At 43.1% G+C, this 12,063-nt stretch overlaps 1 protein-coding gene and 1 long non-coding RNA gene across 2 annotated transcripts in view; one reads left to right on the plus strand and one right to left on the minus strand.

Annotated features, from left to right (window-relative positions):
- Nucleotides 1–7,715, plus strand: part of GOLPH3L (golgi phosphoprotein 3 like) — a 55,250-nt gene extending 47,535 nt beyond the window's left edge. Inside the window, exons 4-5 of the mRNA XM_056546540.1 lie at nt 2,450–2,564; nt 5,300–7,715. Coding sequence (XP_056402515.1) covers nt 2,450–2,564; nt 5,300–5,727 — 543 coding nt within the window. The 3' untranslated portion in view covers nt 5,728–7,715. The remainder of the gene's footprint in view (nt 1–2,449; nt 2,565–5,299) is intronic.
- Nucleotides 1–11,398, minus strand: part of LOC130295626 (uncharacterized) — a 44,846-nt gene extending 33,448 nt beyond the window's left edge. Inside the window, exon 1 of the long non-coding RNA XR_008848938.1 lies at nt 11,340–11,398. This is a non-coding gene — a long non-coding RNA (uncharacterized LOC130295626). The remainder of the gene's footprint in view (nt 1–11,339) is intronic.
- Between the last annotated feature and the right edge of the window lie 665 nt (nt 11,399–12,063).

Below are 12,063 nucleotides of genomic sequence, written 5' to 3' on the forward strand. Positions count from 1 at the left end.
CCATGTTTTTGCCACCCTGTTCAAAATTACATATAAGGGTGACCAAACCAAAGCAGACCTTCCTATTGTCAGTATACACATATGTGATTGTGTGTGTATATATGCCTGATAGGGATAAAACCTAGAATTCTATTATATGAGGTCAGAGTCCTGGCCGCCTAATTACTTCTGGAGCCTACTCTTACTACTTAATGAGTACCTGTCACCAAATAAACTTTTCTAAACCAACTCAGGCTATGTTCCCTAACACTCCTCCCACCCTTTAAAAAGCTGTATCATACCTTTATTCTTGCTCACATAGTGCAATCTCTTAGCAGGAGAAAGTGAGCGTTTCCCAGCAGGCATGACATCACTGAAGCCTGCTGGGGGACCACTTCTGCCCTCACATCGTTGCAGTGCTGTGATGAATAGAAGACCCCAGGCTGTATGCATGTTTCAGTGAGGCTCTTTGCAGCTTTCAGTGAGGCTCTGTGCAGCTGTCAATCAAGCTCAGTGCAGAGAAACACTTCCTCACTGTACTAATTGCTAATTGTGGCAGGGAACAGAACAGAGCCACCTAGTGGCCTTTTTTTTCTATAACATTTTAAATATTATGTTGATAATTTTAAAAGCAAGTGAATAGGAAAGTGTCTGCTTAATGAACACTATATTAAAAGTTTTATTTGGTGACAGGTTGGGATATCCCGATACTGGTCTCGGTATTGGGACCGATACTGGACATTTGCACCAGTATTTGTACTCATGCAAATGTCCCCGATACCTAATCTGATACTCGTTGGCGGGACCCGTTGGCAGGTATCACGGAGGTGCTGAACTATGCAGCGTGCCCAGCTGCTGAACGCGCGTCATAGCTGGGACCGATCACCGTGATGTCCGGCATTAACCATATAGACGCCACAACGTTGATTGCGGCGTCTTAAAGTCCTGAAGTTAACTGCCGGCCCGCTTAGGGATGCTGATCAGGATAACTGCAGTGAAATTGCAGTGTCCCGATCAGCTGTGAGGACGGGTGGAGGTCCCTTACCGTGCACTGTGCTGTCCAATCATCGCTCCTTTACTGCAGCCATCCATTACAGGCAGTAGTAAAGAAGCGCCGAGAACACTGATCAATGCTATGCTATAGCATAGCATTGATCAGTGTATGCAATCTAGAGATTGCATGTAATAGTGCCATTGATCTCCTATAACAGTGGTCCCAAACCGTGGACCTCCAGATGTTGCAGAACTACAACTCCCAGCATGACCGGACAACTGTTGGCTGTCCGGCCATGCTGGGAGTTGTAGTTTTGCAACATCTGGAGGTCCACGGTTTGGAGACCACTGTCCTATAGCCTTGACCACTGGTTTCCAGATTTACGGAACTACAACTCTCAGCATTCCCTGACAGTCGGGATTGTCTAGTTATGCAGGAAGTAGTCACGTGGTAACACCTGGAGGTTAGGTTGCACTGACCTAGAGGTTGGATCGCACTGACCTAGACCGAACTTTACTGAACTTAAAGGTATCTCGATAGCAGGACAGAACTACTTTCTAATCCATCTATATGCCATGACTGCAGTTCCATTTTTAAGAATTACCAATAAGAGGGTGGAAAGATAGTTGGCCATATACCGTATATACTCGAGTATAAGCCGACCTGAATATAAGCCAAGGCCCCTAATTTTACCCCAAAAACCAGTGCTATGCATATGATTGTAATATATAGTCTAGGACTATATAAAAAGTAACAAAAAAAAGTGAAACTTAGTTTTAATAAAAGTGAATAAGCCCTTCCCCCCCGGAAAAAAAAATGGTATTTGGTATCACCGGGTGCGTAAATGTCTGGTTCATAAAAACATTATGTTAATAATCCCATATGGTGAATGGTGTAAACATTAAAAAAAAAACAAAGTCCAAAAATATAGATTTTTATCAGAAAAATGAATTAAAAGTGATAAAAAAAAACTACAGATCACGGCGCAAAAAATAAGCCCTCAAACATCCCTGTATACGGAAAAATAACAGTAATAGAGGTCAGAATTTCTGTAAAAAAAAAAAAAAAGTGGGGCAATGCGTTTTCTGTTTTGGTTTTTGGCCAAGCACAGCCTAAATTTTCGGTTTCGGACAGAAATTTCCCTTTCTGTGGATCCCTAATTTAAATATAATAAAAGCTCCTCCTCCGCAAAGCCCAGAATCTAACCGACCCCACATAATAACGCACAATGCATCCCTTACCTAAAACACACAGAAAACCTTCAGTCCGATCCCCTCCCCTCATTAACTCCATCCCCAATCTAACTCACAAATTATCTTCCTCTTCTCTATGGTTATTTTTATTCGATTAATCAAAACAGTAATTGGCCAACTAATAGATTATGAAATAATGGTTAGTCGCATTCTTACTTCTCTGATGGGCATTTACTAGGTACAGTTGTGGCACTTCATCTATTGTGTCTGATTTGCTTCTTAGGTTCTACTAAAGTCAGATGCCCCAACAGGAGATGTTTTATTAGACGAGACCCTGAAACACATAAAGGCAACAGACCCGGCGGAAACTGTACAAAGCTGGATAGAGTTACTTACCGGTAAGACACGTGGTGCTTTGTTGTGTTGAGAGTCCTTGGGCACTGCCAAGGTGATAGATGACTGAAGGGAATCTGTCCGCTCTATTTGACCCCATTGGATAGGTATAAAACCAAACTTCCTCTCCTGGTGCTTATGGTGGATGCCAGAACGATAAAATGTACTTTTTTTTTTTTTCTCAGCCAAGTGTCAAGGAAGTGGAGCCGAGCTGTTCAAGTGCCAAACCCTGGCACCCCTGCACCCTCCTCCTTTTTACTTCCAGACCTTCCATGACTGATCTACTGAGCCCTGTGCATTAGTCAGGAAGGGATGGGGAGGTGAGGGCACGCAAGGAGACTTGCCAGGATGTGGCACTTTCACCCTGATTATGCTTCTTCCTATGCAAAGTGGGAGGGAGAAGCCTGTCAATCATTGGCGGGTAGGTGGGGGCAGTGGTGCCTAATAAATGTGTGTGAAAGGTTCCCTTTTAAAGAGTGCTTTTTGCAGCTTAATATATGATAGCCAGCACTCACCAGTAATGCACAGTGAAGATTTATTATGCCATGGTGTATTACAAAGACGCGTTTCGGTGTGGGAGCCTTCCTCAGCTGTCAACCAGTGTGAGCATGCATTTTACTGTGCACAGGGTAAAGCCACAGGAAGATGATACACAGCACTCACCAGTAATTTACAGTGAAGATTTATTATGCCATAGTGTAGGACAGACGTGTTTCGGTGTGGGAGCCTTCCTCAGCTGTCTGCCTTGGCAGACAGCTGAGGAAGGCTCCCACGCCGAAACGCGTCTCTGTCCTACACTATGGCATAATAAATCATCACTGTGCATTACTGGTGAGTGTTGGGTATCCTCTATCTTCTACCTGTGGCTTTACCCTGTGCTCAGTAAAATGCACGCTCACATTGGTTGGTTGTGCTCCAGCCACAATACCATAGTACATCCTAATGCTCATACATAGGACCCAACATCAACTAATGGAGGTTGGTAACAATATTAGTGTATGGGACTATACCATAGAGTAGTGATAAATCACTGGCGCCAATGCCCGGTTCACACTCTCTTTGTAACACACTTACAAGAAGTGAGCAGTGCGAGTGGATTTAAAAAACTTTATTAAACGACACCCGAACGACACATTTTGCGCAGCATGCTTAGCGCTTCATCTTGTCCATACAATAGGTAGAGTCAAGAGTTGATGCCGCCTCCTCCATGGGTCATGTGCAGAAGTAAGGACGCCAGGGGTGGCATCAATTGTCGCCTCTATTGTTATTTAAGAATAAGCAAACTACTTCTGAATTACCGACCTGATGAAATGCTGAGTTTGCAGGGTGAAATACATTGTTTGTTTGTATTTTAGTTAAGTAATTTATTACTTATTGTCGTCCCTTCTTGCAAGTCTGTAACAAAGTTTGGGTGAACATTGGGATTGGCGTTAGTGATTCAAACAGTCAGTTTGTTACAGTACAGACTGCTCTGCCGTCCTTTAATACACTGATGAAGGACACTCTTCTCCCAGTTTTATTATGTACACTTTAAAGGGGTACTTCGGTGGAAGACAATTTTTTTTCAAATGAACTGGTGCCAGAAAGTTAAACAGATTTGTAAATGACTTCTATTAAAAAATCTTTACCCTTCCAGTACTACTTAGCAGCTGAATGCTACAGAGGAAATTCTTTTCTTTTTGAATTTCTTTTTTTGGCTTGTCCACAGTGCTCTCTGCTGACACCTGATGCCCGTATCAGCAACTGTCCAGAGCAGGAGAAAATCCCCATTGCAAACCTATGCTGCTCTGGACAGTTCCTGACACGGACAGAGGTGTCAGCAGAGAGCACTGTGGACAAGACAAAAATGAAATTCAAAAAGAAAAGAATTTCCTCTAGCATACAGCTGCTAAAAACTACTGGAAGGGTAAAGATTTTTTTTTAATAGAAGTAATTTACAAATCTGTTTAATTTTCTTGCACAAGTTGATTTAAAAAAAAATAAATAAATAAATAAATGTTTTTCACCGAAGTACTCCTTTAAGGGGTACATAATAAAATTGGGAGACGTGTCTTTCATCAGTGTATTAAAGGACGGCAGAGCAGTCTGTACTGTACCTTTTAAAGGGGTACTCCGGTGGAATTTTTTTTTTTTTCTAATCAACTGGTGCCAGAAAGTTAAACCGATTTGCAAATTAAAACAAAAAAGAAAAATAGCCAGCACAACTACCTAATACACGGGTGCACGCTGCTGTGGCAAATACAGAGTATACAAAAAAAGGTTGCAGCAGCACTCTTGGTCAAGAGTGCTGCTGCAACCTTCTTTTTTTTTTGTATACTCTAGATTTGTAAATTGCGTCTATATAAAAATATTAATCCTTCCAGTACTTATCAGCTGCTGTATGCTCCAGAGCAAGTTCTTTTCTTTTTGAATTGCTCTCTGCTGCCACCTATGTCCATGTCAGGAACTGTCCAGAGTAGGAGCAAATCCCCATAGCAAATCTTTTTTTGAAAGAAATTCAAAAAGAAAAGAACTTCCTCTGTAGGATACAGCAGCTTTAAACCAGAGTACCCTTTCTTAAATAAATTGACCTCTGGTAATTTTGGAGGTTTCGTCTCTGATTCACAGTAAGTTCTCCATTGGCTGGTGAGTCATTCAGAATGTAGCTTATCAAGTTTTATCATTTTTCTGTATTTTAGTAAAAAAAAAAAAAAAAAAAGTACTACCTTGCTTAACATTTCTGAAATTGGATATTTACCAGGTGAAACGTGGAACCCATTCAAGCTTCAGTACCAACTACGGAACGTTCGCGAGCGCATTGCTAAAAGCTTGGTGGAGAAGGGAATCCTGACCACGGAGAAACAAAACTTCCTGCTCTTTGACATGACCACCCACCCTGTAACAAACACCACAGAGAAGCAACGGCTGGTGAAGAAGATGCAAGAATCTGTTCTAGACAAGTGGGTGAATGACCCACATCGCATGGACAAACGGACCCTGTCACTGCTGGTACTGGCCCACTCTTCTGATGTCCTAGAGAACGCCTTCTCCACTCTGCCGGATGACAAGTATGACACGGCCATGAACAGATCCAAGGACCTCCTAGATTTGGATCCTGACTCGGAAGCCATGAAACCCAACTGCACAGAAATGATCTGGGCCGTATTGTCTGCTTTTAACAAATCTTAAGATCTTTGGCCTGGGGGGAGGATAAAAAGCAGATGAAAAAATTTACCCCTTGTTTCCAGGACATTGAGTGGGGTAGGAGGGACACAGAGATCAAAAACTTTGCTTGAACATGGACTCTGAACCTCCACCCCCAGTGATACTCTTCCCTCTGCTACCCACACCTCGAAAATCCTTGGTGTGTCAGTGAAGTTCATAGAAGCAATTGGCTAAAGCTCAATTCAAGTTTTTTTTATTATAATTATTATTATTATTATGTTTATTTAGGGCTTACAATCAGTAAATATGGGTTAATTAAAGTGGTATTCCACTGCTAAGCGTTGGGAACAAACTATTCCAAACGCTGGAGACGGCTCGGGTGTTTCTGACGTCATAGCCCCACCCCCTCATGATGGCATGCCCGCCCCCTCAATGCAAGTCTATTGGAGGGGGCGTGACGGATGTCACGCCCCCTCCCATAGACTTGCATTGAGGGGGCGTGACATCATGAGGGGGCGGGGCTATGAAGTAACAAGCTCCCTTCTCCAGCGTTCGGAAGAGTTTGTTGCAAACGCTGAGCAGCGGAGTACCCCTTTTAAACCAAAACATCTTGGTAATTCCGGAGTCTTCAATGATTCAAGCACCGGTAATACCATGGTACATGGCACTGTCCATTGGTACAGCCGGTGCAAATACACAGCACCTCCCCCTCCTCCCTTTTCTGATGATAAGGCTGCGGAGTGCTGGACTCTTGGCCAGTCCTGGTCACTAGTCAGTGACCGATTTTATGTAGTCAATGTCATGTTTTCTATGATGAACACACAAACCAGTTTCTGTAGACTTTTCGAAGGATATGTATGAGTTGCACAGAGGGGCCCACGATAGATATATTTTTTAACTATTTTTTGCTTTTAGTCAGAAAAGCCGCCTCTATAGCTTGATCTCATTATTGAATCACAATGTAGCTTCGTACGGAGTAAAAATAAATAAATAAAAGGTGTCCCTGTTGGGACACTACCTTGGGACATTTGTGGTTTATTTCTGGTCTTCAAGGAAGCTTGTTGTGATAAAGGATGGGGCATTTTTATTTATTTTTTTATTTTTTTTGATATCCAGGGGCTTTGGTTACCACCATGAGGCATGGGTGGCGTAAACGCAGATCATCCTTGGCCTCTCTCCTTTGTGAACCACCATTGTAGGTGTTCTTTTAGAGCCTTTTTAGAGACTCTTTAGAGAGTAACAAAGTTACTCTGATATCTTTGAACGAGTCTGTTTTGGACGACCCAAAGGGTTTGTTGACCTGTGCACTTGGGGGACCCAATGGATTTCTTGATTGAGTCACAAGTTCTTCATCTTCTTTATGAAGTTTATAAAAATAAATAAAAATTAATTTGTCATTTTGACTTTTTTTTTGGAACCGCATAGGGACAACTTTAGTTGGTTTACAAGCATTGTGAATACTTTGCAATACAAACTCAGCTTGTCTGTATCTGTTTTCATAGGGGCCCTACCCAGCAATGTAAATCTGAAATGAACTTGTGACTTTCTAATGTTTGCAGATTGAATAGAAAGCGAGGAGGAGCACGTATATGACCAGTTACATTGTAAGAGGGTTTGAAGCAGAAAAGATGAGTATTTCTTTCATGAAGCCTTGTTTTCAAACTATTATATCATTATCATAACTATTTTTTGTTAACTATTATATATTCTTTTAATTAGATTTAATATTACTGTATGATCGAATACCTTTATCTGTTTTTTGTTTGTTTGTTTTTTGTTTTGTTTTTTTGGTTCTTACCTTTTTTTTGTAATTTTTTATTTACGGAGCGTTCTGTGTTGGCTGCTCGGATTATGCCTTGGTTTCCAGGGCCTCAACATGGAAGTGAGTGATGAGTATGGTCTGGATGATGGAATAACAGAAGAATAGTGTATACAGGACCAAAGTAATCATGTACTTGTTGTGTCTATCAATTGAGTATCTTTCAAATAAAATTCTGTATAATATTTTAAAAGTCTGAGCACCTGTTTTGAGTTCATTTGAACATCATAATTTGGCATTTTTTTTATTTTTATGGCCCCCACCCCTCCCTTAATTTTATTGTATATAATGGACAGGCATATCTAGTATTTGGTGTAAATATATACGTTCATTGGAAAAATATTAAAGAGGTATTCTATTTTCAGAAAATGGTATTTATATAAGACTATCACCTCAAGATATAACTAATAATAACTAATATAGGGTTATCACTAGGTCTGCAACGATTAATCGACATTATCAATAAAATTCGATAACTGGATTAGTTGTCAACTAATCCCGTTATCGAATAATTGGCCAATTCGTTGCACGGGTGACGGCTGTGATAACACTGCTGCGGGTGCGCAGTCAGACGCTAGTCCGCACCGCCGCAGCCTCTGTTAAGTTAGTCTAATCCCTGTCCCACCCTCCGCTACCCACTGCTCACCAATCACGTGTGCGGCTGCTTCTCTGAACTCCTCCCCTCCCGGCCGCTTGTGGACGCTCTACACTTATGGAGCCTCAGCCTGCCGTGGAGGACTCCGTACCACTGCCGCCGGTAGGACAGTTTCCTGCAGTTTAATGCACCCTGCCCCTGTTACTGCCGCATTGCTTATTGACACACACATTGGGGGTTTCTGCAGAGCATTGCACCCTAGTGTCATCTATAGACACTAGGATGCAATGCTCTGCACATACTACCATGCGTATAGCAGTGTGCATGTAGTAAACACTTACACTACTATACACATGAGGGTAGGTACAGAGCATTGCACCCTCTTATATCTGGACTCTAGCCTCCTCCCCATTCACAAGTGACGTGTTCATCTCTGACCAGCCCCTTCAGCCTACATTACCAATGGCATTGAGTGCTTTACCGTAATTTGCGCAGCAAAACACGTTGCATCTTGGTTATTAAAGTCCACTTTTATTCTCCATATTGTGTTCTGGTCGGTCAGCGCTGCGGGAGCCAGTTATCTCAATTGAAGTCCGACCTTTCCAAGTTAGAACGGGAACTTGCAGGATTGCTGTGGGAGGGGAGGAGGCAGGATGGGAGGATCGTGGACTGAAGGAAAGGAATTTGTAGTACGGAGCTGCTCAACCAAGCAGTGCAGGACTAAGTACCCCAAAACAAATGGATTTTAGGTGATTTGGGGAAGATAGCTATGGCATCTTTTATCTTTTTTACCTAATGTCTGAATATGCACCAAGAAGGAGTTGTTGGAATCAAATGAAACTTTATGTATTTAAGAGATTACCATAAAAGAGCAGATGAGTACATACGCCGGCCACACTGCACCATCCACCGGACACTAGCACCAGCACTGCTACGTAGGTGGTGCCCAAATGTTGAACTATAGAATCTTAGAGATGAAATTTTGACAGTGCGTCCAAACATCAGAACAATTGTCTAGAGCAGTGGTTCCCAACCTTCTTCGACTCTGGGAACCCCTCAGAAATTTCCGCGCAGCAGCCCGACCGAATTTGCAGAGCGGAAAAAAATAAAAGGGGGGGGGGGGGGGGGTAAACAGCCGCAACGCACAACATCAATTTATCAGTGGGTATGTAGATTACAGTGCAGTGCTGCTTTATACAGCAACTCACAAGTGACGTCTTCTAAAATCAGCGTCGTTCCCTTCTCTTCTCCATCTGGTCCGGGCCATCCTGACTATTCCTTCCAGCCACAATTCTTCCTCGTTAAACCTACAAAACAAACCTATTAGGCTCCGCACTTTACCAGCATTAGCCTCCAGATTCCCCTTTTACAAGTTAAGAGGAATACAGGGGTGTATAGGTGTAAAGGCGTAACAGAGGGGTGTTGAAAGGTGTACATGGGTGACAGATGGTTGTAGAAGAGTGCACATGGGTGAGGGGGTGTAGGGTGTAGAAGAGTGCACATGGGTGAGGGGGTGACAGGGGTGTAGAAGAGTGTACATGGGTGAGGGGGTGACAGGGGTGTAGAAGAGTGTACATGGGTGACTGGGGAGTAGGGGGTGACAGGGGTGGACAGGAATGACAAGGAGGTAACAGGGATGGTGGACATGGATGACAGGAAAGTGGACAAGGGTGACAAAGGGAAGAGGGTGCATTACCTTTAATTAAGCTGAGCTGTTTTTCAATGTCCTTCTGCAAGGAGCTGGGAAGATGTCCTGGAGCCAGAAGGATGGATGGTCCTGGGGCCCGGAAGAATTGATGGTTGGTCCTGGGGCAGAGAAGATGGTCCGGCGCACCACCTCATTTTCTATATCCCCTTCCTGGCCTGTGCGCCTGTGACTCACGGCACCACGGGGAGGGGGACGCTGTGTGCGCAGTGTGCACGTACACGCAATGTGCATGCAGGCTTACCTCCTGCGCTGCCGTGATTCACAAGCGAGCAGGCCGGGGCGGGAGATTTAAAAAAAATATATATATATAAATTGCCCGGGCAGGGCCTGACTGTTGGGAATCACTGGTCTAGAGTTTGCAGTACCGCACTTAAAATAACTGCAAGGTAACTGCACTGTCTGTTGCCAAATGAAAGTAGGAACATCTTTGTCCTTTTGGAAAAAAACATTACAGGTTACAGGACGTCATATTTTGTTATAACTTTACATTGTTAGGAGTATTAGTGGGTTACATGTGAAGTTAAAGGAACATATGCGCTCTGTTGGTGCTGCTACCCCTGACCTTATACAGCCCATAAGTGTTTACCATAATTCCAATCTGAAGGTTCTGTATTTTTCGGTCACTGAAAGGGTAAGACCTAATAAGGGATATATGATTTAAATACAAAGTTGTTAGAGGCTAGATGTATAAACAAGTCCATAAGGTCATAAAGGGGTACTCCGCTGCTCAGCGTTTGGAACAAACTGTTCAAAACTCTGGAGCCGGCGTGGGGAGCTTGTGATGTCATAGCCCCGCCCCCTCAAGATGTCAAGCCCAACCCCCTCAATGCAAGTCTATGGGAGGGGGCGTGACAGTTGTCACGCCCCCTCCCATAGACTTGCATTGAGGGGGTGGGGCGTGACGTCATGAGGGGGCAGGACCATGACATCACGAGCTCCCACCTCCAGCGTTCGGAACAGTTTGTTCCAAACGCTGAGCAGCAGTGTACCCCTTTAATAGTTTTAGTAAATTTTTGTGATTTGATGTAATCATTGCTATGACAGTATGTGCCAGCTTGTATCTATTCCATAGTCTTATGTTTTCATCATTTTTGGTAAATTATCATATTTGTGTATTTGAAGAGGATGACCCCCACCTTGCCGCCAAGCCCTGGGGAAGCACGCAGGCGTGAAATGACCATAGTCCGATATGTGCTCCTGATCAGACGTGTGCATTGTGGACTTTCTATAAGAAAGCAACTTGTGTATTGGTGAGTGCCAACACATATTTCTGTGCATTGCATTTATCTCTATACAAAATCTATTGGCTTATAAATGTCCCCTAGAGGGGCTAAAATAGTGTTTAAAAAAAAAAAGTTCAATTTCTATAAAAAAAATTCATATCCTCCTCCTTTTCCGATATAAAAAAAAATGTAAACTTAAAATTGTACCATGCAAAAAATGAGCCCTAATTTTTAAGTAGTAAAACTAAAGTAAGGAAACGCTGTATAAGAAATCGCTGTAATCATACTGACCTGGAGAATAAAGATAGCACAAAGGGAATGACGTAAAAACCAAACCCTTCAAGTTCATGGTGATCGACCAGGCAGGAAGGCTCGTAGATAGTATATATTAGGAGGCCTGTGTATAGTGCTGTATAGGAACAGACAGAGAAACATTGAAGCTTCTGCAGACGGACGTTCTACCAATTAAATATGTATGAACCTCTGCAGAAGTCTTATACTGGATATAAAAATATTAGTCAAAACCAAGTAAATATTACACATACAAATATCAAATGTATTAGTGCATAAAGTGTGTTATAAACATTGTGTGCGAGTGTATACATATACATCAGGCCGTCAGTGTGCCGCTCCTACATCCAATCACAGATGCCTGTAGCACCCTCGTCACTGCGCCACTCACGCCGCCCCTGCATCCATTCTCCGCTGCCCTCGTCATTATGCCCCGTCACCACACCGCCCCTGCGTCCAATGAGCCTGCAGCTTCTGCTGCAGCATCCAATCATAGCTGCCATGCTTATCCTTCGCACACTAGGGGTCCAAATGTACCTCTAGTGTGTGCGGTGTTGCAGGGATATCAGCAAGGCAGTAAGAACAGTAATGTGCACAAAACAGTATACACACATTCACAACATTGCCTCTATTCCAGTGGTTCTCAAACTTTTTCGCGGCTGTACCCCCAAAGGGTGAAAGTATGTCCATGGGTACCCCTTGAGAGTAAGTTCGCGTGGAACCA

Source organism: Hyla sarda, chromosome 11 (genome assembly GCF_029499605.1).
Source record: "Hyla sarda isolate aHylSar1 chromosome 11, aHylSar1.hap1, whole genome shotgun sequence".
Classification (NCBI taxonomy): Eukaryota; Metazoa; Chordata; class Amphibia; order Anura; family Hylidae; genus Hyla; species Hyla sarda.